General features: G+C 34.0%; 2 protein-coding genes across 20 annotated transcripts; one reads left to right on the top strand and one right to left on the bottom strand.

The window, feature by feature from the left end:
* Nucleotides 1-3309: 3309 nt before the first annotated feature.
* LOC148201605 (uncharacterized) lies at nucleotides 3310-5864 on the top strand. The gene is made up of 6 exons (XM_088109444.1): nucleotides 3310-3378; nucleotides 3472-3614; nucleotides 3696-3822; nucleotides 3955-4230; nucleotides 4313-4401; nucleotides 5834-5864. The coding sequence occupies exons 1-6, from the start codon at nucleotides 3310-3312 to the stop codon at nucleotides 5862-5864; spliced, it is 735 nt and encodes a 244-aa protein (XP_087965570.1).
* An 8649-nt stretch (nucleotides 5865-14513) lies between these two features.
* LOC124830455 (disease resistance protein Roq1-like) lies at nucleotides 14514-23916 on the bottom strand. 19 transcript variants are annotated; one of them, XM_088108622.1, is made up of 12 exons: nucleotides 23262-23916; nucleotides 21775-22894; nucleotides 21626-21677; nucleotides 21265-21491; nucleotides 20412-21095; nucleotides 19416-20324; nucleotides 19263-19314; nucleotides 19111-19164; nucleotides 18605-19002; nucleotides 18209-18486; nucleotides 17901-17948; nucleotides 14514-14939 (listed from the first exon to the last, which is right to left on the bottom strand). In XM_088108622.1, the coding sequence occupies exons 1-6, from the start codon at nucleotides 23810-23812 to the stop codon at nucleotides 19854-19856; spliced, it is 3105 nt and encodes a 1034-aa protein (XP_087964748.1). In that variant the 5' UTR covers nucleotides 23813-23916; the 3' UTR covers nucleotides 14514-14939; nucleotides 17901-17948; nucleotides 18209-18486; nucleotides 18605-19002; nucleotides 19111-19164; nucleotides 19263-19314; nucleotides 19416-19853. The 19 variants fall into 19 exon arrangements, with proteins under 19 accessions (XP_087964748.1, XP_087964742.1, XP_087964746.1 ...); XM_088108616.1 differs by lacking the exon at nucleotides 14514-14939 and adding an exon at nucleotides 16590-17102 and having other exon boundaries at nucleotides 18043-18486; XM_088108620.1 differs by lacking the exon at nucleotides 14514-14939 and adding an exon at nucleotides 16590-17102.
* Between the last annotated feature and the right edge of the window lie 1314 nt (nucleotides 23917-25230).

The raw sequence follows: 25230 nt of genomic DNA, 5'->3' as shown, positions 1-25230 counted from the left end.
CTTAAAACAATATTGTACATAGGGATTAATATAAAACAATAATATTGTACATAGTGATTTACATGTACAAAACAAGTAGTAAGATAGAGACATGTTGAAAAACATTGTAAGATAGAGAGAAGAGGACCTAAATTAATTTAGGTTATTCTTTACGAAGCCATTTGATAGGGCACGTGTCATAATATATAGACGTGTATTAAGCATTGGCTAATTGTTTTATAATCGATTTATGTACAGAACATGGATCGTGCTCCACCAAATCGTGCATGGATGTACGATAGGTGTCATAGAGGAAGAGGTGCTTTGAAAGAGTCTTTTGTATTAGGTGTTGAAGAGTTTATAACTAAAGCTTGTGAACAAGAATGTTATCGCAAAGATGGGGGTCTTCGATGTCCATGTTTAAAGTGCGATTGTACAAAGATTCTGCACGAAAGAGTTGTGAAGGTTCACCTTTACAAGAACGGTTTCAAGTCTAATTATTTCATTTGGGAGGATCATGGGGAAAGAATCCCAGAAGATGATGTACAGAATCATGAAAGTTGGATGGCTGTAGAGACGGAACATGGTCAAATTAACCAATTTCAAACAATGGAAGACATGGTGCATGATGCTCTTAGGCAAAATGAGTCGTGCCAAGTATCTAATTCTAATAACATTGAAGAGGCTCCGAATGAAGAAACACAAAGGTGTTTTAATTTTTTTCTTGGATGCAAACTAACCGTTGTATGAAGGAGCATCAGATTCAAAATTATCAATGTGTGTCAGACTATTAGCTTGCAAGTCAAATTGGAATATTCCTAACCAATGCATAGATTTTATTGCAAAAATGGTTATGGATGGGGCATACAAAGGCTTTTAGATTATATCATGGGGCAAAAGATTCGTGGTTTGACTCCCATCGGAGGTTTTTACTGAATGACCATGCCTTTAGGAGGAATAGGAATGCTTTCAAGAAGGGGGAAGTGAAGATGGATGACGCACCACCATATCTTACGGGAGCAGAAGTTTGGAATATAATCAATGGTTATCCTAAAATGAATGAAAATGGTGCACCAAGAATTGATGGATACGGTGAGTGGCATAATTGGACGAAAAAAAGCATCTTTTGGGATCTACCCTATTGGAAGGATAATTTGTTAAGGCATAATCTTGATTTCATGCACATTGAAAACAATTTCTTTGACAACATCTTTAATACTGTGATGAATGTTGCGTGGAAGAAAAAAGACAATGACAAGGCTCGAATGGATATAGCTTTGTACTGTAGACGAAAAGATTTGGAGCTAAAAGGTCATACCAATGGAAACATGTATAAGCCAAAAGCAAATTATACACTTTCAGCAGACCAAACAAAACAAGTCTGTCATTGGGTAAGAGCTCTTAGGATGCCTGATGGATATTCTTCTAACTTGTCAAGGTGTGCTGATGTGAATAGGGGAAAGCTCATTGGGATGAAAAGCCATGACTGCCATGTGTTTACGGAATGCTTACTTCCTACAGCGTTTAGTTCTTTACCGTCTCATCTTCTGAATCCCATTACAGAGATAAGTCATTTCTTTAGAGATTTGTGTTCTACTACATTGAACAAGGATGACCTAGCGAAGATGGAAGAAAACATTCCAATCATTATGTGCAAGATGGAAAGAATATTTCCTCCCTCATTCTTTGATTTTATGGAACATCTCCCTATCCATCTTCCATATGAGGCATGACTTGGTGGACCAGTCCACTATAGGTGGATGTACCCATTTGAAAGGTGACAATATGACATCTTATTGTTCAATTTACTAGGCATAATTCAAAAATCCTAACATATCAGTATCAAATTTGTATGATTTGGAAATATTCCAATCATTATGTGCAAGATGGAGAAAATATTTCCTCCCTCATTCTTTGATTCTATGGAACATCTCCCTATCCATCTTCCATATGAGGCACGACTTGGTGGACCAGTCCACTATAGGTGGATGTACCCATTTGAAATGTGACAATATGACATCTTATTGTTCAATTTACTAGGCATAATTCAAAAATCCTAACATATCAGTTTCAAATTTGTAGGTTCATGGGATATGCTAAACGTTCAATAAAGAATAAAGCTAGGGTTGAAGGATCTATTTGCGCATCATACTTGCACAGAGAAACAACTCATTTTTGTTCCCACTATTTCAAAAAACTTCATGTTAACACCACAAAGCAGTACAAATGAAGTAGACATTCAAATAGAAAGCTTTACGACAACATTATCAGTGTTTGACCAACCTGGCCGTCATTCTGGGAGGAAATCAACACATTAGTTAAGTGATGAAGAATTGAGATCAACTCATGTTCATGTATTGATCAATTGCAATGAAGTTGAACCTTACCTTGAGTAAGCCTCCAAAATTAATTATATTTCCCAATTCTTTCATTTGATATAATTAATTGTCTTTGATCTAATCTTGTCATACATGTCGACAACTCATTCTTACATACCTATCAACTATCTGAGTCAAACAATTCAACATACATACATGCTAATTTCCCATTGTGGTTCAGGCAAAAAGTACGACTTCCTATCATTCTTACACATTATTTCTTCCTTAATTATTTAATCATTACATTGTTGAATAGGTTCATATCCTGAATGGTTGTAGGTTCATAACGATCCTTTAAGTGTGAGGAACCAACATCTTAGAGATTTATCACTTGCTCCTTTAAGGTGTGTAAAGGAATGACACACCTTCTTTGTTAATGGATACAAATTTCATACCCATGCATGGAGTCAAGGCAAGAGGACAATAAATAGTGGGGTTCAAGTTAAAGGGCTAACAGAAGGAGGTCAAGATGATTTCTATGGTGTCATTAAACACATCTATGAGTTGGAATACAATTCAACAACCACTGAAAAGAAAATTGTATTATTTTATTGTGATTGGTTTGATCCGCCGAGAGTAGGTACAAGGGTGGATTCAAAGTATGGCATTGTGGATATTCAAATGGATAAAAGATATGTGTTGTTTGATCCTTTTATAATTGCACATAATGTACAACAAGTGTATTATTTACCATATCCTACATCACGCACGGACAAATGAGGTTGGTGTGTTGCGATAAATACGAAGCCTAGAGGTCGCATTGATTTTAATGATGTAGAAGCCGATGTGCCATACCAAGCGGAGGAAATGTCACATGTTAATGACGTCATTGAAGTTGAAGAAGTAGTCTAATTACAAGATGTAGAAGTTGGTCTTGAAGAAGTGGACCCTAACAATATTTCATCATTTTAAGGGAAAATAGATCCAGATACAACAGAATCAGAAGAATACAATGCAGAGGGACAGGGTGAAGATGACAATGAAGATGAATTTCATAGTTCTAGCACTGAATAGAGTTAGGGTGTGTTCCTCCTTATTTTTGTTGCATTTATAATGTTGTCCAAAATCTTAAGACTTATCAATGTAAGTCTTAAGATTAAACATTTACTAATAGAGTTTTATTGGAAACCCATCAACTCCCAGAAATATTGCACCATTACCTGGTATAGAGGATGCAGATCCACATTCCAGTTCAGCCGCCAATTACGTGGAAGAATGTTCCAATAGTCGTCCAATGATTACACCGGTTGGAGGAGGGTAAGAAAAAAATTAACTCAATTAATATATAGACAATTCATTGTTGTATTATTCTAATGTTTGAGTTTAATTTTGTTTTAGGTTTTATCCTACAAAAACTGCATCGAAGGCAATCACAGCCACCATTAAGCAACAGTTTGATGAGCCATGGCTAACATGGGGCTCAATCCCTAAGTCAACCAGAGATGTCTTCTTCGAACGTTTTAAGGTACACATTTTTCAATCCCAATCCTGTTACACTGAGCAATAAGATTAATTTCCTGAATTAGAAAATGTTACTGATACACTTTATACTTTTAACTTGTTTACTTATTCAAACCTATTATTTCTAATATAACAGAAAAAGGTTTCATGGAAGCCTGAAGATGAGGAAAAGGTAAAACAAAATTATCACACTAAGGCATCTCATAGACTCTCAGAGATGTATAAAAAAGCTAGAACTCTAGGAAAAAGACTTGATTGGCTGGGGGACGATACTTGGAATGCTCTTTTGAAAAAGTGGAACATGCCACTTTATAGACAAAAGTGTGAAACGAAAAAGAAGATTAGACATCTAAAAAGGGTGGCTTTGTACACTAGAGGATCTATAAACGTGCATGAGCATGTTATTCGTTTGGTATGTAACTTGTACATTTTTTTTCTTATATTTGTAATCATAAACTTTACAAATATTTAGTAACAACTCATTTTGTTTGCAGTCACAGGAGCTTGGTCGGTCTGTGCATGTTGATGAAATATTTCAACAGACACATATTTGTCAATCAACAGGGGAATTTGTGGATGAAAGGTCTAGGCGGATGATAACAGTTGAAAACCTGTTATTTTCATGCTTAAAATTGATACTAAAAGCAACCTTTAACACTTAGAAACTAGCTTGGAATCATGCTTTTGTTCATATTTTTGGAAATAAGTGAGCTGGACAGGTTTATGCTTGATTTCAGTGTTTTATGCAGGTTTTAAGGTGAATTTGGTGAAAGAAGTGAAGAAGGATAGAGATGGAATCAGAAAAGAACTCAAAAAGTGCAAAAGAAGAGAAGCCGCAAGTACAGCTCAACGGCAATTTCCCGCTGAGCGGCACTCAGGAACACCCGTTGGCTCCGCTGAGGGGTGAAAGTGCAGCTGAGGGGAAAATTGACTACGTGTTGGTACCCCTGAGCGGCAGTTTACCGCTGAGCGGTGGTCTTTTGGGCTTAGGCCCATTTTTCTGTAATATTATGAATAATATATAAGCTTTAGGACTTCCTAGGGTTTGTATCTTTGGCTGAGACGAAGCAAACACTCACTTTTCCACCCTTTGGAGGAAGATCTTGGATTCTCAGGCTACCTACTCATCTTTCTAGGGTTCTATCTTTCATTCTTTGATTATTGTTCATCTAGTTTCACCATGAATATGGTGAACTAAACTTTGTATTGTTGTTGGGGAATCAATGTAATCTTTTGAAACTCTCATATATGGAATTTGTGTTTAAATATCTTATTTGAGATACATGCTTTCTTTCATCATTAGTTAAGGTTTTTTCTTTTTGCTCAAAGCATGCATTGTTTAACTCATTCGATGTCAAGATTATTGATTTTGTCGATATGGGAACGTACGGGGAAATCTAGATCCGGGGAAAATCTCCCAATAGCATATTGCCTAGACATAGGAATATGAGGGTTGGTTGCCTTTAAGCTTCTGTGCTTTAGAATTAATTATTAGGGATGCTAGGAATTGTATGAACTCGTAATTAAGGATAGGCCTTCTTGCAAGGTGATTTAGAGAGTGACATTAACATTGATGAAAAGAATGATGAATTCCTAAAAGTATATGAGAGTGGATAAGATGAAATTGATAACCCCAACAACATACTCATCCATCTAATTCGTTCAAGTGTTTGTATTCCTCTTTTCCATTGATCAAACTCATGCATACATGTTTACTTATTGTCTTTTGCATTTGAAACCTATAATCAATTGTTCACAAGTCGTAAATAATCAACAAATTATATAACTAACTAGGCCATGAGTCCTTTGGGAGAACGATACTTGGTCTTACCGAGTTTATTACTTGATACGATTCGGTCACACTTGCCGAGGGTTAAACAAGTTTTTGGCGCCGTTTTTCGGTGTTCATAAATTTGTCATCAGCGGACCCATGTAAGTTTGTACTAACTCTATCACATTATAAATTTTTGGTTTTTAAACCTCATGTTTAATGATAATTTTTATTCATTTAACAGGAGCAACTTGTTGCAAAATTTTCTCAAATAAGAACTGAGACTGCATTTGTTGGTGTCTCAGCATCTTCTCCTCTAGAACCTGCGGAGGAGGAAAGATTGAGAAACCGATGTTGGTTAGAGGCTGCTGGTGGAAAATACAAGGGACGCGTATATGATGGACAAATTTATGATCACCAAAATATGATGTCACAAACTTGTTGAACAATCGGCAAGTATGACCGAATCGTTTCAAGTAATAAACTCGGTAAGACCAAGTATCGTTCTCCCAAAGGACTCACGGCCTAGTTTAGTTGTGTGGTTCGTTGATTAGCTAAGACTTAAGAACGAAATATTTGAAGTTTAATATGCAAAACAGAAAATAAACATGTATGCATGAGGTTTTGATCAATGGCAAAAGCAAAAGACAAATACTTTCAATGAAATATATATATGAATATGTTGTTGGGGGTCAATTTCATCTCATCCACTCTCATATATTTTAGGAATTCAACATTCAAATCATCATTGTTAATGCCACTCTCTAAATTACCTTGTCAAGAAGGCCTATCCCTAATTACGAGTTCATATGATTCCTAGCATTCCTAATAATTAGTTCTCTTAGCACAGGAGCTTAACGACAACCAATATAATATTGGGAGAGATTCCCCGGATCTAGACTTCCCCGTATGTTCCCGTATCGACAAAATCAATAATCATGCATTGAATGAGTTAAACAAAGCAAGCATTAAGCAAAGAGGAAAAACCCTAACTAATGATGAAAGAAAGCATAAATCTTAGATTAAGATGCAAGAACAAATTCCATATATGAGAGCTTCAAAAGATTACATTGATTCCCCAACAAACATACAAGGTTTAGTTCACCATATTCATGGTGAACCTAGATGAACAATAATGAAAGAATGAAGGATAAAACCCTAGAAAGGTGAAGAGGTAGCCTGAGCATCCAAGATCCTCCTTCAAAGGAGTGGAAGAGAGAGTGTTTGCTTCGTTTCTGCCAAAGATACCAACCCTAAGACATCTAGGTCTTTAAATAGGACATAAAAATAATAGAAAACGGGTCCAGGCCCAAACAGATCATAAAATCGCATAAAACTGGCCCAAAACTCGTCTGGTTGACTTTTTTCGTATTCTGGTTGACTGGTTGACTTTTCTGGTTGACTGGTTGAGTTTTCTGGTTGACTGGTTGACTTTTCTTGTTTCTGGTTGACTTTTCAGCATTCCAATCATTCGGTACTTCAATTCTTCTTTCAAATCATTCAATTAGCCTACAAAATCAAGGGAATCTTGCACAAAAACCATTAAATTCACTTTCAACTCTCTCCTTCTTCACTTCTTTCACTAAATTCACCTTAAAACCTGCACAAAAACACTGAAATCAAGCATAAACCTGTCCAGCTCTCTTATTTATGAAAATATGGATAAAAGCATGATTTCAAGCTAGTTTCTAAGTGTAAAGGTTGCTTTTTGTGTCAATTTTAAGCATGAAAATAACAGTTTTTCAACTGTTATCAGTATACGACATTTGAAATGTCACTTCCCAAGATGACTATGTTGATAGTTACATCTAACAAACACATGCATCTTCTACTGCTCAACAACAAAATTCAGAAGAAATTGTTAACCAGAAATTGCAGTTACAACAATATGGTCAGCAGATTGAAAAGTTTGAAGGCTTTATTGGCGTTCTCCTGCCATTCCTTCCGCCTTCAGCAACCGCATCTGCACAAGACTTTTTAAACCTTCAAAATCCTCAAGTTCAAAATGAAGTACCCAATGATGTCCAACCAGAATAGCAACCTCTAGAACAACAACCACCACACCAGCAACCACCAGATGAACAACCACAAGATGGAAATGATTATATGCATTATTAGGCATTTTATAGAACTTATTTCCATTACTGTTGAACTTATTTAGAACCACAACCACAATCCGTTTATGAACTTGCCTAATGTTTATTCTTGCAGTTATATTGATGTAAACAATATTTATGTATTCATATACAATGTTTCCTTTGTGGATTAAGTGTATCTGAAAAGCTTATTGGATTTATATGTCAATGTGCAATGTATAATGTTCAGGTTTGCTTATATCAATTGTGAATGTTTATAATGTCCAGGTCTGCTTGTATATTGTGCATGGGGAACTGCTATATAGAGGGTATTTATTTAGTTCTTCTTAAACCATTATATACCGATTTATCCATATATAGGTTATATACGGATTTAACCGTATATAAGTTATATACAGATTTATCCGTATATAAGTTATATACGGATATATCCGCATATAATTTTCGTATATAAGTTATATACGGATTTATCCGTATATACGTTATATACAGATATATCTGTATATAATTTTTGTATATAAGTTATATACGGACACTACTAGAAAAATGGTATTCATATACGAAATTTTATATACGGATTTTTATCTGTATATAATGTTAATTTTACATACGATTTTTTTATACGGATGTGAACAATGGCAGTACATACGGATTTTCCGTATGTAATTAGGGGAAAGTTTTATATACGGATTATCCCTTTGTAATATCGGTATGTAATTAAATGAGATTAGCACGTGCAATGTGGACTGTTCTCAGACTCTTCTCAGTCTCGATTCTTCTCACTTTGGATTCTTCTCACTCTCCAGCCTTAACCTTCTCCCCCTTACTCTTCTCACTATGGAGCCCTAACATTCTCCCTGCACTTTCTTCTTCCCTCACACTCATTCTCCGTGTCCGAAATCGCTTTGCAACTTTGTTAGTCTTGAGCTCACACTCGTTCTCCTTGACTGAAATGGTAACTTCGCAGTCGTTCTCCGTCGTGGGACGTGAACCCTCTTTTTCCTTCTTCCGAACCATAGTGTGGCATTGGAGGCATCGTTTTCCCTGAGTCGAACCGTAGTTGTCGTTGTACTCGAATCCCAGTGAGTAGTCGAAGCTTTGAGGTTATTTTTTTTGTTTTGCTCTGGTTGTTGTCACATTGACCTATTTTTGGTTGTTGTTGTTTGGAGGTTTGAAATTGCGATTAAGGAAACGTAGGTTGGTTTCGTCGATCTGGAAGATATAAGATTTTGCTGGCATTCTCTTCTACACCTTGTAAGTTTCAATTGTTTAGATTTAGGTTTGTCTTAAACCTTGAGTGTTATTGAAAATGGGTGTTCAGGGAGGGGATGGGATATGGGATGTTGATGGAGATGAGTTTTTGTGTTGAGGAGGTCGAAAAATGCATGAAAGTGTGTATTCCATTTATGTGTTTACTTCTACATCCTGAAATAAGTGGTTATTAAAAGATCTCATAACCGTGACATTGTTTTGAAGTTATTTTGCGTTTAGATATTTGATTTGAAGAGGAAACGGTGAAAGAACTTTTCGGTGTTTTCATCCTTTAATGTACAAATGTTTGAAAACAACTAGCTTCTTTTGTTATCAGTAATAGGACAAGTGATGAAAATGTAAAATAATTTTCTTTACTAAGCAAACCCTTAATTACTTAAGCATTGTTCTTGTTATCATTTTCTTTTGTTGTCAAGATAATAATGTTGTAGCCATTGTAATCTTCTTTCATGATTTGAAGCTAGAAGATTATTATTTTATCTGGTTGCATGATATTCTTGCAGATTGCAGAATTTGTGTTTGGAATGCATTTGACGAAAGCTTAGTATACTCATTGACTGGGCATATTGAATCTGTAAGTGTTTAAGGTTGGTTTTGGTTTCTCTTCTTACTTTGGTTTGATATCATTTTCTTCTTTTGTAAATATAATGTATGATGTCAGATTCTGGCTTTTTATGTGATATGTAACTAAAGCATCTTATCTGATGGCAAGTGTTGTGTTTAAGATTTTGTTTAAGAAGTTGGTTAGGATTTATAGTATAATTTGATTAATGTTTGAAATGATTGATCTTTTTATTTATGATTGATTACATCTAGAAGTATTTGTTTTCTACTAGTTTGGATACAAACATAAACTTCTTTCTTACTGTTAGGATGTGTGCACCTGTGGAAGAGATTTATTGACATATTTTCTGAAATTCATGTTTATCCAGCCTCTTCAAACCAAGTTTTAAGTACTAAACTTAGCTGAAGATCTTGGCAGGAGATTGTTAGCTGTATTCGATACTCCTACAGGTATTACTCAATCATAGACAATGATGGTTGTGTTTTAGTAACTTATCTCTCATAATCATCTTTCTAAATACAGAAAAGGATTGTATTGCATGTTTTTATAATTTAAGATATATTATCTTGTAAGATCTTGTAATATTATCTTCATTTTTCACTAATAAATTTATGTGCTGTTCTGGTGTCTATAAAAAATGGCAGCTCTTGTTTCTTGATTGCCCCAGACCTTACATTTTAACTTTGATTCTTTTCCCAATTATATTTACAACCCTTTAGAAATTACACAGTTAAAGAGGACCTATCAAATATCCTATACATACACTGTATAAGAAATCAAAGAATGATCTTGTGTTGTATTTTATTGTGTATTGAATAAGGCTATTATAAGTCCATAGACTAGGGAAAGACTATAAGAGGGTGGTATAAACCTTAAGCATTTCAAAATATGAGCTTAATCAGATAAAGGGAGCTATATGTGGATGCATATAAAATTGAATACATATATTGACTGATTAGTTCCTATCATAGGAGATGAATTTGTCACCATTAGATAATTACCAATTATAGAAAGATTAAACCAGCACTATAGATGTCGAATTTGTCTGGCGAATTCAAGTGTTTAAAACATGAAACCATATTACGAACCAAAAAGCCAACATCATTACATGATAAAGGGAGCTATATGTGGTAATAGTTGACAAGAAATATTTAACTTGCCATAAGACTGGGGAAAGTGCAGTTGCAACTGGAACCGAGGGTAGTCAAGGAGTTTGTGTGGTCATGATGTATTGCTCTGGTGCAACATATATGTATTGGAAGAATTGAACACATCATAAATTGCCTATAGTGTATCATAGTCTAACAAAGACATGGATTACATGTATTTACATATAATACTTTTATTCTATTTTCTATATTTAGCTTTTATAGATATATTTATTACTCTTTTTGTCTGCTGTTGGCTATCATGCCTTCTGGCATATTTTTTTATTGTAGTTTAGCTACCTATGGTGTTAGAATTTTAATTTTTACTTGATGGGATGTGTACCTCCTTGTATTGTCTCTTAATTTTCTGGAGATAGATGTGGTCTCCCACATTTCAGATTCTTTTAGTGGGCTTTGATTTGGTCACCCTACTTCTGAATTTTTTTTCTTCTATTAATTGTATTAAGAATGTTGCATGCAGCCTGTATAGTGATGCAATAACATTCTTTCCTTTTGAATTAAAAAAAGCAGCCCTTGTTTTCTGATTGGTATGAAAACATGAAACTGCAGACCTCCCAATTACTTTGATCCCTTGAACTACTTATTGCTTTTATACACCAAACATGATTTTTATTGTAGTTTTTTTGGCTCACCAGCATAGGCCGTCATCAACAATTTATAACCTTGGTTCAATTTTGTTTTGTGCTCAATATATGACATGTTTAAAAAATTCTTGCACATTAGAATGAGTGTTGCAAGCAGTACCCACTGCTTGCTTTGGAATCCTTACTTATTACTTTGACTCTTTAGTAAACAATACCCCAAACATTCCTTTTCCAGTTTATAAATTAGAGTAGAAGCCTAGTTTTTCAATAATGTGATATAGGAAATCTCATCTAACTCCATCATATTTCTCATAATCAACCTTTACAACAATTTATTTGTTATTATTTTGTCTTGTTACTTCATCCACAACATCATTGACTACTATCACACTGTCAATCACTTATTTACCCTTTATAAATGGAAACCAATATTGGTCTACTGTTTTATATAGTACACTCTTCAGTCTTTTGGTAGGATTTTCTATGATCTTGTATATACTACCCAACATCGGTATAGGTTTATACTTTTCCAAACCTTAGGGATGACGATTATAAAAGATGTGTTACTTCCACTTAGGCATTTACCAATTGTATGAAAATTATGTATTACATTTAGTAAACCCACTTTGATAAGTTCCTTTACAAACTTCATGAATTTGAGAGACCTTCATGGATTCAGATAGTTCTCTCTTCTAAGTGAACCACAATTCAGATATTTTTATTTTAGTTGATCCTATTTTGTGAAAAAAGTGGTAACATGGTTTCACTTTGTCATCCTCTGTTTGAAGTTGTTTCCTGGTTAGGTCATGTAATCACTAGTCATAGTGTTATCTTATAGTTGTGCAGATGACACTATGGCCCTTATATTAGTTTCTCTCAATCTTTTCCTTAGGCGCATCCATCTTGCAAAGGCTCCTCTGTTTGATTTTGTCTTACATTCATTTTCAAATGTGATTTAGAGGTGGTAGTGTACGAAGGTGTGATTAGGGAAAAGGCAACAAGCAAAGAAGATTGTCCACAATTCCTGAAAGGTATGCTTAATGTTATAATCCTACCATCTTTGAACTAATAAATAGTGTTGTTTGTCTTGACTCTGAACTATGTTAATCATCAGGTAAAAATTTCCCCCAATTTTGTAGTAAAACAGTGACATCAAAACTCAAGTAAGTGGTTCTAACCTTTTATTTGGATTTAGTATGGGGAGGTAAATTTGCCTTGTGATTGTTTGATGTTCAATTGCATTGTGTCATTCTCTTTAGTCTCTGAAATTTGGTTATGGATGTAGTAAAGTATGTTATATATGGATAATCCGTATATAATTTATATACGGATAATCCGTATATAATGTTATCTACACCCTTTTTATATATGGATTTTTGGCCGTATGTAATCCGTATATAACACCATTTTTTATACGAATTTTGGAGGTTATATACGGATTTTGGCCGTATATAATTGCGATTTTTCTTGTAGTGGGATTTATCCGTATATAAGTTATATACGGATTTATCCATATATAAACCTAGCTGCGATAGTATTATATACGGATTTCTGCTCGTATGTAATCCGTATATAACCAAGTATTATATACAAATTTTGGGTTTTATATACAGATTTTTGTTGTATGTAATTCATTTTTTTCTTGTAGTGACATGCAAGCTGAACAGTGCTTGCATGTAACAGAAAATGTAAAACTTCAAAGGATAAAGGAATTTAACCTACCAATTCCAAAATAGTAACTTGATCGGTTTAAAAGAGAGAGCTTGACACCAAGAATACTTAGGTGCTGCCTGAATGATGATCGAAAGAAGGAAAAGGTAAGAGTTTGTAGTGAGAAGGAGAAGAAGTTTAGAGAGAAGGAGGAGAAAACTGAAACTCAGAAACTTTTGGAGAAGAATATTTGCATTTAGAAAATGGCTCGAAGTTTTTGAAAAAGCTTATTATATCCTACCGTCAAAATCTACTTGATCTAATCCGATGTACTCATTTGGATCCCACTTTGTTGCTGAATTTAACTAACAATTATTACTGATGTTATATCTCAAAAGAAATTATAAGTGAAACTTAAATATAAGATATAGTGTTGGAATAGCTTCTTTAACATTTATGAGATAGGATAAACCAAATGGTACGTTGTGTCATTCGTACTTTTAAAAAAAAAAAATAGGACTACACTGAATGAGACATAAAAGAAAAATATATCATGAAAGTATAATTTCGCTGTCTCAATCTTATAAAAGAAATAATATTTTGACACAAAAAAATTATATTCATTTTACATTATATTTTTATTATTACTTTTTTTAAAATATAAAAATTTATTTTTTTATAATTATTTTATTTTTATATTATATTTTAAATTTTAAATAAATATAAAATGTGTTCCTCAATTATTACTGATGTTATAACTTAAATGGAATATAAAATTAATGATGTCAATTTCTAAATAAGATCAAGATATAATTGTAAACTTTGAGATCTATATACTCATTAATCATTGCTAATTTCAATCAAATAAACATTAGAAAAAATTAAGAAAAAAATAATTACCGTAAACTGTAAAGTCTTAGCTTTCAGTGTTATTGTGTCAATTCGTGGAACCAAATTCTATAGTCATTAGGTGGTTTTTTTCTTATTTATTTTTAAATGAGCATTTTACTTATTGATGTGTCTCTTGAAGTTGGTTTTATTCTATCTTATAAAAAAACATCTCGATCCACATTTGCTTTTTGTTTCTGTCTAATAGAAATCAAAGCCACTTTTTATTTCTAGTACACAATAAATCTTATTAAATCATGTTTAAATTTTGATTTATCAATCTTTTATTAAGTCTTACTTAATCAATTTATATATATATATATATATATATATATATATATATATATATTCTTAAACTTTTATTAATTGTATTTTTTATACTTGAAAAAATACAATAATATTCAACTTAGAAAAAAATATTAATTAATTAAAATTAAGCTTTTTAATTTAATCTAATATTTTTCCGTCCAACAAAGATTAGAACACTCGTTAGTATGTGACCCTATAAGTTGATTACTAAACTGATAATAAATTAACTCATTAATTTATTAATAAGGTTGAAGTCTAACAACATTCCATAACAATATGAAGTATGAAGTATCTTTTACTCTAGAACCACTACAAGATTAATACAATATTTTCTTCTAACGTAGGAGGCACCCAATTGTCTCACGACAACCGACTCCGACGGAAGTGTCAATGAAGCAGGCCTCAAACGAGGATGAACGAACAACCAAACACCAATTGGATGGCTGGACCATAGTGGCGAGAGGAAGGTTCAACGACGAGAGCATAGAGCAAGGGGAAGAATTCGCACAAAATGGAATTTAAGGGTGAGAATATCCCAATTTGACATCATTTGATTGAAGTACTAACAACCTCAAATCTGCTGGTAAACGAAATCACCAATACATTATCGATAGAAAATATTCGCTAGTAAATAAAACAACATGATCCATCAGTAATTCCGTTGATATTGATGGAAGCTCCTTCAAGCAAATTGATGGAGACTGCTTGATGAAGTAAATGAAGGAGCTAAAGCATGAAGATTGGAGGTTAAGTGGCTTGATGAATGTGGCATGATGAATGTGGCATGATATGCATCCTAGAAGGAGTTTAGGCCAACCTTCAAGGAAGAGGAAGAAGAAGTTTAGAAAAGAGACAACTTTAAGGAGAACATGGAAAGAGAGGCTTGCAATTGTGGTAAACTTTCATCTATGTCTTTTATCTCTCAATCACGTCAAAAGTAATGGTTTTAATATTGTAGCTAATCAACAAGGTGTTTTAATCTACATGGATATTGATCATGAGTCTAAAGGTTTTTAATTTTGATTGAGAATGCACTTTGATTGAACTTAGGAACTTTCATATGATTGAATGAGTTTTTGCTACTAATTGAAAATGTACTTTGATTAGTGGTAAAAGCTTTAACAATAATTAGTAAATAATGTACTTTGATTAATTAACTTTTAACTTAGTTAGGAGATAAAATAATATATATGATTAAACATAATAGGATTTAATTGAGAATGTATTTAGTTGAATTTATTATGAATAATCTAGAAATGTTTTCCTTTTAATTGAGAATCTACTTTAGTTGATAGGAATATCACCACCAAATTAATTAATAATATACTTTAATTAATTTGAAATAAAAAAATAATCAATTGAACAATAATCTATGGTTAACCAATAATGAATCTATTTTGAAAAAGCAGTAAAATTAACCTATTTTACTATAATTGATTTAAAAGTCTTTTATTTGTTATTTCGTTAAATTCACACTTAAACAATCTTCAATATTAATAGACTTTTACTTTTATCTTTTAGTATTTGCATTGTGTTTTATTAACCTTTTGAGTAAGATTTCATAAGAATCAATTATTGAAAAATAATATTGTATTCGTTGGGAAATGACTAAGGGTAACTTAACCCTATTTAGTTTGTTAACTACTAATTTAACAATAGCGACAACGACAACGACCACACCTCCCACATATCCTCGGCACAACTACATAGAGATAATATGAAAAACTCACCTAGATTTAGCTCAGACGTAATGATGTTCGTTGGTTTAAAAGGTTTAAGGCCAAGGGGAGGGAGTGGGGTGTTGAATTGAACTTAATAAAACATGTTATTTGTTGAAAACTTTCAAAAGCTTTCATTAAATCTAATTGACCAATAGAATTTCAGAACCTTTGTTACTGGATATATGAACATTTTAACCCATTATAATAAACTGAAGCACTAACAAAAAAACTGACTTTTTGTAATTCAAATTACCGACTCTCAAAGTAGTAGTACACAATGCAAAACAAACTGAAACACTAACAATAAAATGATGGTTTGATTTGTGTTTAAACAACTATGTTAATCATATTTGAAGGTGGTAAATGAAAGATCTTGGTTTAAACTAAATGAAAAACAAGAATTTGAATAATTAGCCAAAAATAGACATGTGAATTTTTGTACTAGTTTACTCTTGTGAACAAGAATCTTAATCTTATATGTTACTACCGAGGGTAGGCAACCGACCGAGGCTTGTGTTACTACCAAGGGTAGGCAACCGACCGAGGCTTGTGTTACTACCGAGGGTAGGCAATCGACCGAAGCTTGTGTTACTACCGAGGGGAAGCAACCGATCGGGTGTTTCACAACACAGCCGGTCGGGCGAGCGTGAGGAAAGTAGACTGCAGACAGCCGTTAAATGCTCATGAATGCATGGTTAATGAGGTAACGGTCATTGTCGAGTATTTAAAGTGAACATTGAAAGCCATTAAGAGGTAAATTAATGGATAATATTCCCTGAAATTATATAAATAGAAGTCAAAGGGAAAGGTAAACTCTTTGTTCAATTTTATAGTTATAGACTTGCGATAGCCCATTCTGACTTGAGCGTCGGAGTGTTTGCTGCAGGTCAACCCACTTTGTGACCAAGGACGAGCGAAAGGAGAGAAAGGACGAAGGACTGATCGGAGGAGTGGAGTGAGTGTTTCTGGATGGACGTTGCAGGAGTTTCCCCTGTCTCATTCAGCAGAAACATTTTGGCGCCCACCGTGGGGCCGAAGGAAATAGAAGACAACCTTTACGACCATAAGGATGGATCAAGACCCAGCAGCGTTCATACAGGAGATGAGGAGGAGAATGGAGGCCATGCAAACGAAGATAGAAACTTTAAGGGCTGAGCGTGATGCGGTCAGAGGGGCGCAAGCTAATCGTCCATCCTCTGCACGCGTCCAGTCACCAGTAGTGGAGATGCCGGAAACTGATCCGGAAACTCAAAATTGACCTGTATCAAAAGTTTGTTTTTTTTTTTCAAACCAACCCGTTCCAAACTCGTGATGGGTCAGATTGATGGATTCCAATCCATTTTGATAGCACTATAATAAATATACAGTTTTAAATTAAATTAAATTAAATCCACATATTTATCTTGGTTACTTGAATGCATTATTCCATCTAGTATCCAATTTTGCTATTCATTTTTAATTAAATTAATAAAACTATCACATGCGTGTTTTTATGGGTCAAGTTGTTTGATGTCCTCTCATATTTTTAACTATTGTATAACTTACTCAACATCAGCATCAAAACACAAGTACAAATCTAAATCTACGAAAAAAAATATGTTACTAAAATTCTCAAACTAAAGAACATCACTTCATAAACTATATCTTTTCGAAAAAATAACTGCATGATGTGATGATGAATTTATATTGTATATTAATTATTTTAGGGATAGAAGTTAAATCGACTAATATACCATTACGTTATAATATTTGGACAATTAGAGTTTTGGAAAAATGTGTTTTTGTAGTTATTATTAGTTATAACTTTTATTCTAATAATAAGTGAAAACGTAAAACAAAAGAAGAAGCAAATAGATCTTAAAATTAAAAAGCATAACTTTAAAATATGTGTTTCCAACAAATTTTCAATAGCTATGAATTGAGTGGTAAATAATAAAAATAAATAAACTTAGTATACTAATGAAAACTTAGTAAGAATCAAATAAAGATTTATCTTTAAATAAATTTTACTTTTTTAGGCAATAAAATAAAATAATAATAATAAGTGAATAATATACCGAATTATTGCAAGCCAAAGTAGTGTTGATCAACAAATTCCAAACTCTCTGCGGAAAAAAAGGGAATGAAACAAAATTAGCCGGTGCATATACAAACTATACAGAGTAATATTTGAACTTATTCAGACACAGAAGTTGGTACCATAGTTTCCTAAAGCATCAATGATGCGAATATTTAGTATCAACAGAATGTTCTCATCTGATTTTTTTCTCCATGGACATATCTCTTAATAAAAAAAATTATCAAGATTTGTGAACATCAACATAAGTTAAAGAAACAATGTACATCAGCATAGCATAATCCTTACTTGCAGGCTATATGTATAATCTTAGCAGTCTTTTCTCTCATAGCAGTACTGCCAACAGTACAACCTGTAGCCCCAACAATTAAAAACAGATTCTTTGAATCTTCATTCATTCCATTTCTAGAGTTTGGAACAAAGTCAGGCAAACATGAAAAAAGTCCTTGCAATGTTGATTCAATACGTAGGAGAGTCACTTTCAAGTGCTCTTTCTCATCCCTGCGTGACTCACATTCAATATAACAATTAAGAACTTCCTTCATGCAACACTACCATCCCAATATCTGCATCATGATCACCAGATTTTAACTATGTCATGTCAAAAGGGAACTCAGATAATTTATCTTACTCAGGATGACGAGGTAAAGTATAAACTACTTGAGACATGGGTATTTCTCATACCTTGGTCTGCATGGATTTTAGACTGACATATTTTCAATTGATCATCCAAAGCTGACTCGAAGTGAATGTCTATTAGCTCATTTGCAAAATGAATTTCTTCATCACATGGAATATGCAATTTTGGGATAAAGCTTTCCTTAGTCAAAAAACCTTTTGTGCTAATCCATTCTTCAAGGGCAACAACGTCAGGGTGACTAAGAACACACCTATAAAATAAAAAAATTAACATTTGAATTTCCAGAGAAAGATATAAAACCAGAAAATGAGGGCAGATTGCAAAATGAATTTCTTCATCACATGGAATATGCAATTTTGGGATAAAGCTTTCCTTAGTCAAAAAACCTTTTGTGCTAATCCATTCTTCAAGGGCAACAACATCAGGGTGACTAAGAACACACCTATAAAATAAAAAAATTAACATTTGAATTTCCAGAGAAAGATATAAAACCAGAAAATGAGGGCAGAAAAAACTAAATAAACATAGTCAAACACTTATATATGCATACTTATACTAATCAATTGGATAATAATGAAAGATCCATAAGTGAAAGATCCATAAGCTGAAAAACATGAGAGATCAGTGTTAATACACTCAGACAAGTCCATTAAAGTAAAAATATCTACAATAGCACATCAAAAGTAACAAAACCCTACGTACCTTCTTCCTCGTATGAAAAGCTTTACTCTGTTCACCAAGTTCCTCCATGACACTACACCAAAACCAAACAAGGATAAACAATATATCAATAACACCCATAAAATAATAAAACCAATAAATGGTGAAAAAAAGTAGAACAAAAATAACACATACCGAACAACAACTAAAGAGTTCCAAACAAACAGTCAAATGACTACGGAATCGTGAAAACGCTCACTTTTTCGGTGGTCATTGCAATCAAATCTTCGAAGGACGAACAATGTTCACCCGGTGAGCGGCGCCGGTGAGAGAGAAGTCCTTTTCTCTAGAGTTCTCTTTATAAGGTTACCTCAGAATCCAATTTTGAAAATGACAAATGAAACCCTAACACTTGAAACTCTGTGAAATTTTGACACATGACCAGTGTCAAAATGTTGTTAAAGTGGTTGTTAAAGTATCATTTTTCATTACTCAGTGCTACTTCTGCTTCTACTGTGCCTCTCTGGTTAGATGGTAGCAAATCATACTTCCACATTCCACGTTCAATAAAGTCTTCAATTCTTCATTGTGATGGGTTGCAACTTAAATACGGTACCTAACCGTTTTCCTCAATTACGTCTTGCGCTTCCGAGCTGTCAAATTTGCACAATGCATCATTTTGAGGTTAATTAGGTCTTGTTCATTTACCCAGCGATACTGAAATTTCTTCACATCCGCCGTAACAAAATCCTCGTAAGCCAACAATGAGATAATCGACCTCAACCTGAAAGGATAATGATGAATACCACGTTCGTCCATAGAAACCTCTTCATAATGTAACCACATGTGATCTCTTCTAAAATCCATTGGAATTTCTTCATGGTCTAGACGAAATATTACGCAACACAAAACACCAATAAAATTATTGTCATGCGGAACGGGAGGTGGATCAACGGTTATGTTTTCTTTGTCCAGGTATTCTATGTCCACGTTCACAAACTCATTGTTGAACAAGCTCGGTATTTGACTTCCAGGTATAATACTTTCTGGGAATAGCCATCGGTAGGTCGCCTGGTCGTAGTAGGTCGCGTAGTGGTAGGTCGCCTGGTACCAGAAGAGTTATTGGTTAGTAGTTGTTCTCTTAGACAAAAGAAAAATTAAAAAGCAAGAGGAAGGAAAGAGCATCCACACCTCAACAATTTGAATTGCCCATGAAAAACTCTTTGTAATGCACAGTTCATTCTCAACTAATTCTGGGCAGCCGAAAATGATTAATCCTGTACTTTTACAACTCAATAAATAAGGCCAAACAAGTATTGGAGCTGAGACTCTCGACAGCTTGAAATGTTCTAAGGGCAAGACAGTTCGTGAAGGGAGATCAGGCAAGTATTTCAATCGCTTGCAATCCTGTAGGTTTAAAAAAGACAGTCTAAAAAGGTCCTTGAGGTTAGGCAATTTAACAAAATTGTTTCCCTCTAAATTTAGGCTCTCTAAGCAACGTAACTTTCCAATGTAATCAGGAATTTCAACTAAGCTACAGAAGCTTAGATCGAGTTCACACAAACAAGAGAGAGGAGAGGAGGGCGACAAACAGCTGATCAAGTGCTCTGTGTTCCTTGTTTCATCTAGTAAGACATCCAGATATTTAAGAGAATTCAGGCCCAATATAATATTGGATAAGATTACTAGTTTTTTGCAGTGTCTCAAATTCAAAACAACAAGCTTTCTCAGACTCCCAATCGATGGATTGAGTTTTTGGAGCTTTACGCATCCTTGAAGATTTATCCGTTCAAGATTTAGGGCCTCTGCTACATCTGGCATCTCAACTAAACTTTCGCAAAAAGAGAGATCCAAACGCTTCAAATTGGGTAACGGCTACATAGATGGGCAAAAAAAAAAGAAAACAAAATTAATAATGGCACTTGGGTTTTCTTTAATTTCTTTTCTCCATAAATTAATCAAAGAATAAAGGAATTAAAAATAAAAAGTTTGTCATTTATTTTCTTTATTTTAAAAGAAGTACAAATAAATTAATTTACACTACCTTTGTGCCTTCCCACAGTCGTTGAATACTGCTCTTACTTAAGATTAACTCAACTAGTTTGTGTGGCTGAAAACTTTGAGGCAAACACTCATACGGATATCTGTACCAAACAAGATATCCTAGTTCATTCGAAAGATGACTGAGACTTCCCGAAAAGTTCACGTTCGCAACATAAAGCAATTTCAGGTGTTTAATTTTTGATAGACCATCCGCCTTGATTCTTTCGTCTGTAAACCAGTTGCATGATTCCGTAAATTTAGAAGCAGTTTTGTAATTGTTGAATTGTCTATGATAATATTAGGCAGTTTCTCATTCAACAAAACACAGGAATTTCTTCTTTCACAATACAACGTTTACATACCTATAACATCATCGTCCCATGTAAGAAATATTGCCTCAAGGTTTCGAGTTGCCTATAACATGACACATTGTTAGATGTATGTTTTGAAGTATTTACAAATTCTAAAATAATTGCAATCTAAAATTTATAATCAAACACGTAAATTTTACCTCGTTCTCTGACATAGCATCATGGAGATCTTTGCGTGTCCACAACCTACTCCACTTTATAGGCTCTTTAGGTGATACTTCCCGAACAATACACCTGCCCAAATCCACTAGCAAGCTATGCATTTTTATTCTCATCCCATCATAGAAATCTCTGGTAATGAGTGATTTATCAATGAGAACTTGTATGCTATCTTCAGGATGAAATCCACGGAAATTTAGAATTTCCTTCAGACGTTCTTCGTTATAAAAATTGAAGAAGCAAGCAATATCCAAAAATGTTTGTTTGTATTTTTCTTCCAGTTGAATATAACTTATGCGCAAAATATCCATAATATTTTTACTTTTATTTTCTTTTAGCCCTTCCAATACACTTTTCCATTGTGACAAACTTCGGCCAAACAAAGATGACCCAATTGTTTCAATTGCCAAGGGATGGCCTTCAACATGTGATAGTATCTCACGTGCCAACTTTTCATAATCGCTCAAAATGTAATTAACTTTGAAAGCATTTCTACAAAATAGTTGGATAGCATCATTCCGTTCCAACGGTCGAACTTGATAAATATCATCCACTCCGTGTATCTTCAATATTTGTTGATCCCTAGAAACTATGATGATTCTGCTCCCTCCACCTAAGCATTCTCGCAACAAATTGTCTCTGTTTCCGCTAAATATCCTCAGTTGTTGAACTTGATCAACGTTGTCAAAAACTATGAGTGCCTTAGCATTGTTCAGTTTGGACTGCACCAAACATGTTCCCTCGATAACATTGCAAATCTCTACATTTTTCTCATTTAGAGTCTGAGAAATTAATTGCTTTTGTAAGCCCATCGAACGAGAATCTAGAAATATTTTGCTTACATCGTCAATAAAACAACGATATTTATATTGATGACAAATTCTTTCGTATAAAGCCCGAGCAACAGTTGTCTTTCCTATGCCAACCATCCCACTTATTCCGACAACTCGAACATCATTGAGGTCGAAACGCAAAATATTTCCTAAGTCTTGAACTCGATCCTCTATCCCAACTAGTTCATCCCTTGGAAGATTTAAAAGTTTTGGTCTCAAATTATTTATTATCTCTTGAACAATTTTTTCAATCTGTTCATTTTGTGGCCTGAAAATTTAAATGAAACGAAGGCAAGACATCGTGAACAGAACATGAAAAAGAGTATATACATTTTTAGGATAAAATAATAACGTAAAAAATTTTAACTGTCAAACTATTATGTTCATTAAACTAGTATATATTTGGACTCAATTACCTCTGTTTTTATATAATGACAACACAAATCATAATTACCATAAAGAAAGTCTTAGAAAACTATAAGATATTGTGATTAGTCTATAAGCAAAAATAGCTAAAAAGATGCAGAATACACCGCAGTTTAATTTTTGTGAAGCACTTCCAAATATCAATAAGGATAGATTTGTCACCAAATCAATTGTTACTAATTATTGAATTGAGAGAGAAGAGTGCTCACTTATTTCCGATTTCCGAACCAGAGATATCGGCCACTTTTCTGAGAGCTTCTTTCCATCTTTGAACTTCCTCCATCTTCACCTTATCTTGTCTGAATCTATTTTCGTGTTCTGCAAATGCTTTCTCATAACATCCTTTCTGGTTGCGCACCGTCGTAGGCTCAACATCATAAAATATAGGTATAACAGGTCTTGGTGAAGTTTCACTGCAATTAAATATCTCTACGAGTTCACGTAAGCACCAAGTGGAGGAAGCATAGTTCTTTGAAAAGACAACAACGAAAAGTCGAGAGCCCCGAATGGCTTGTAGAAGCTCGGGTGCTATGAAATCACCTTTTTTGATACATTCGTCATCTCTGAAGGCAACAATGCGTGCTCGAAGGAGAGCTCCAAAGAGAAAACTAGTGAAGTTGTTGCGCGTGTCTTCACCACGGAAGCTCACAAATACATCGTATGGATGAGAGGAAGAAGGGGTGTGATGGATGATGGCGTCGGACACGACGGAAGGTCCGATAGGGGCTGTTGGGTCAGACACGGTCATACCCTCGGACATGATACGGAATTTGAGATTTTAGTGGGAAAGTGAGAGATAGTTGTTATTAGGGAGTGGCCTGACTTTATGGAGAAAGGAGAGAGAGAGGTAAAATGAAGTGAACACAATATCTTCGTACTATTGTCTCTGTCGTGGAATTATAAAGTTAACGCGTTTCATTTTTGCAGTCTCTTTCTCTGATTTTTTCCTTGAACCTTCTTACAAAAATCTTTTGTATGGATTGTGATTATTATAATCTCGAAATCGTATTTAGGACTTCTTATTTATTCCCTCTAATTAAAGCTAAAATTAAAGCCTTGTCTCTTTACCGAGTTTCTCCACAGACAATAATGAGTTAAAGATTTTTTTAAACTATTATTATTATTATTATTATTATTATTATTATTATTATTATTACGCAATATCTTCGTGTGTTATATAATGCATAGGTATAACAGTTCTGTGCTTCGTAGTCATTAGTGAAAGCAGAAATTGCTGCGAAAATGCAGGCAGACGGTCAAGAAATATAGATTGGAATCCTGCGGTTGGTGGTGGAATTATAAAGTTAACGTGTTACATTTTTGCGTTTTTTCGTAGAAGCTTCTCAGAAAAATCATTCTAAGAATTGTGATTATTACTGTACAGCAGGCAAACAGTCAAGAAATATAGATCCGAATCCTGCCGTTGGTGGTGGAATTAAAAAAACTCAAATAAAAGCCTTACCGTGTTTCTCCACCTAAAAGAATAATGAGTAATAGATTTTTTATAAATAATTATTTATTATTAGTATTATTATTATTACTCTGAATTCCTGGACAAGTATAAGTCTCGCTAAAGAATGATTTATCTGTCAACCGACATCACTAATAATAAAAAGCTACTTATGTTCCTCACTAATAATTAAAAGCTAGTAAAGTTCTTCTTAAGAGAGTTTCTTTGCAAAGTAATTGTCAATGGGTTTCACTCTACTACACTCACAAAGCTAGTCTGTTCCATGTCTTGGATCATACTGGAAGCACCCAGGACTAATACCCCTACTATTCTCACCACATATGTCAAACCTCTCTGTTTGAGAATATATGACCACTAGAGTGTCAGAAAAACCCCCAAGACTAAACTACCTACATTCATTCTAACCACACTTGAAACCGCAACAAACATTTCCATCTTGGAACTCACTTTCACAACTTTGAAACACTTTGAAACCATATACATAAATTCCTTCACTTTCATATTGTATAACACCATATAGAAACATTAATCATACTTTAAAATATCATAAACACCCAAACAAGTCACTAAAATTACACAATAACACAATTTTCTTCATAGCAACTTGATTGATGGAGGACCATCTAAGCTTAACATAGGACCTTTAACAAGACCCATGTCCAAGAGAATTCAAGAGGAAGAGGGAGCACTCACTACCTTACTCTTAT

Source organism: Vigna umbellata, chromosome 3 (genome assembly GCF_029865625.1).
Source record: "Vigna umbellata cultivar VRB3 chromosome 3, Vumbellata_1.0, whole genome shotgun sequence".
Classification (NCBI taxonomy): domain Eukaryota; kingdom Viridiplantae; phylum Streptophyta; class Magnoliopsida; order Fabales; family Fabaceae; genus Vigna; species Vigna umbellata.
The sequence above is the reverse complement of the archived record's forward strand: the minus strand, read 5'-3'. Positions and strand labels throughout refer to the sequence as shown.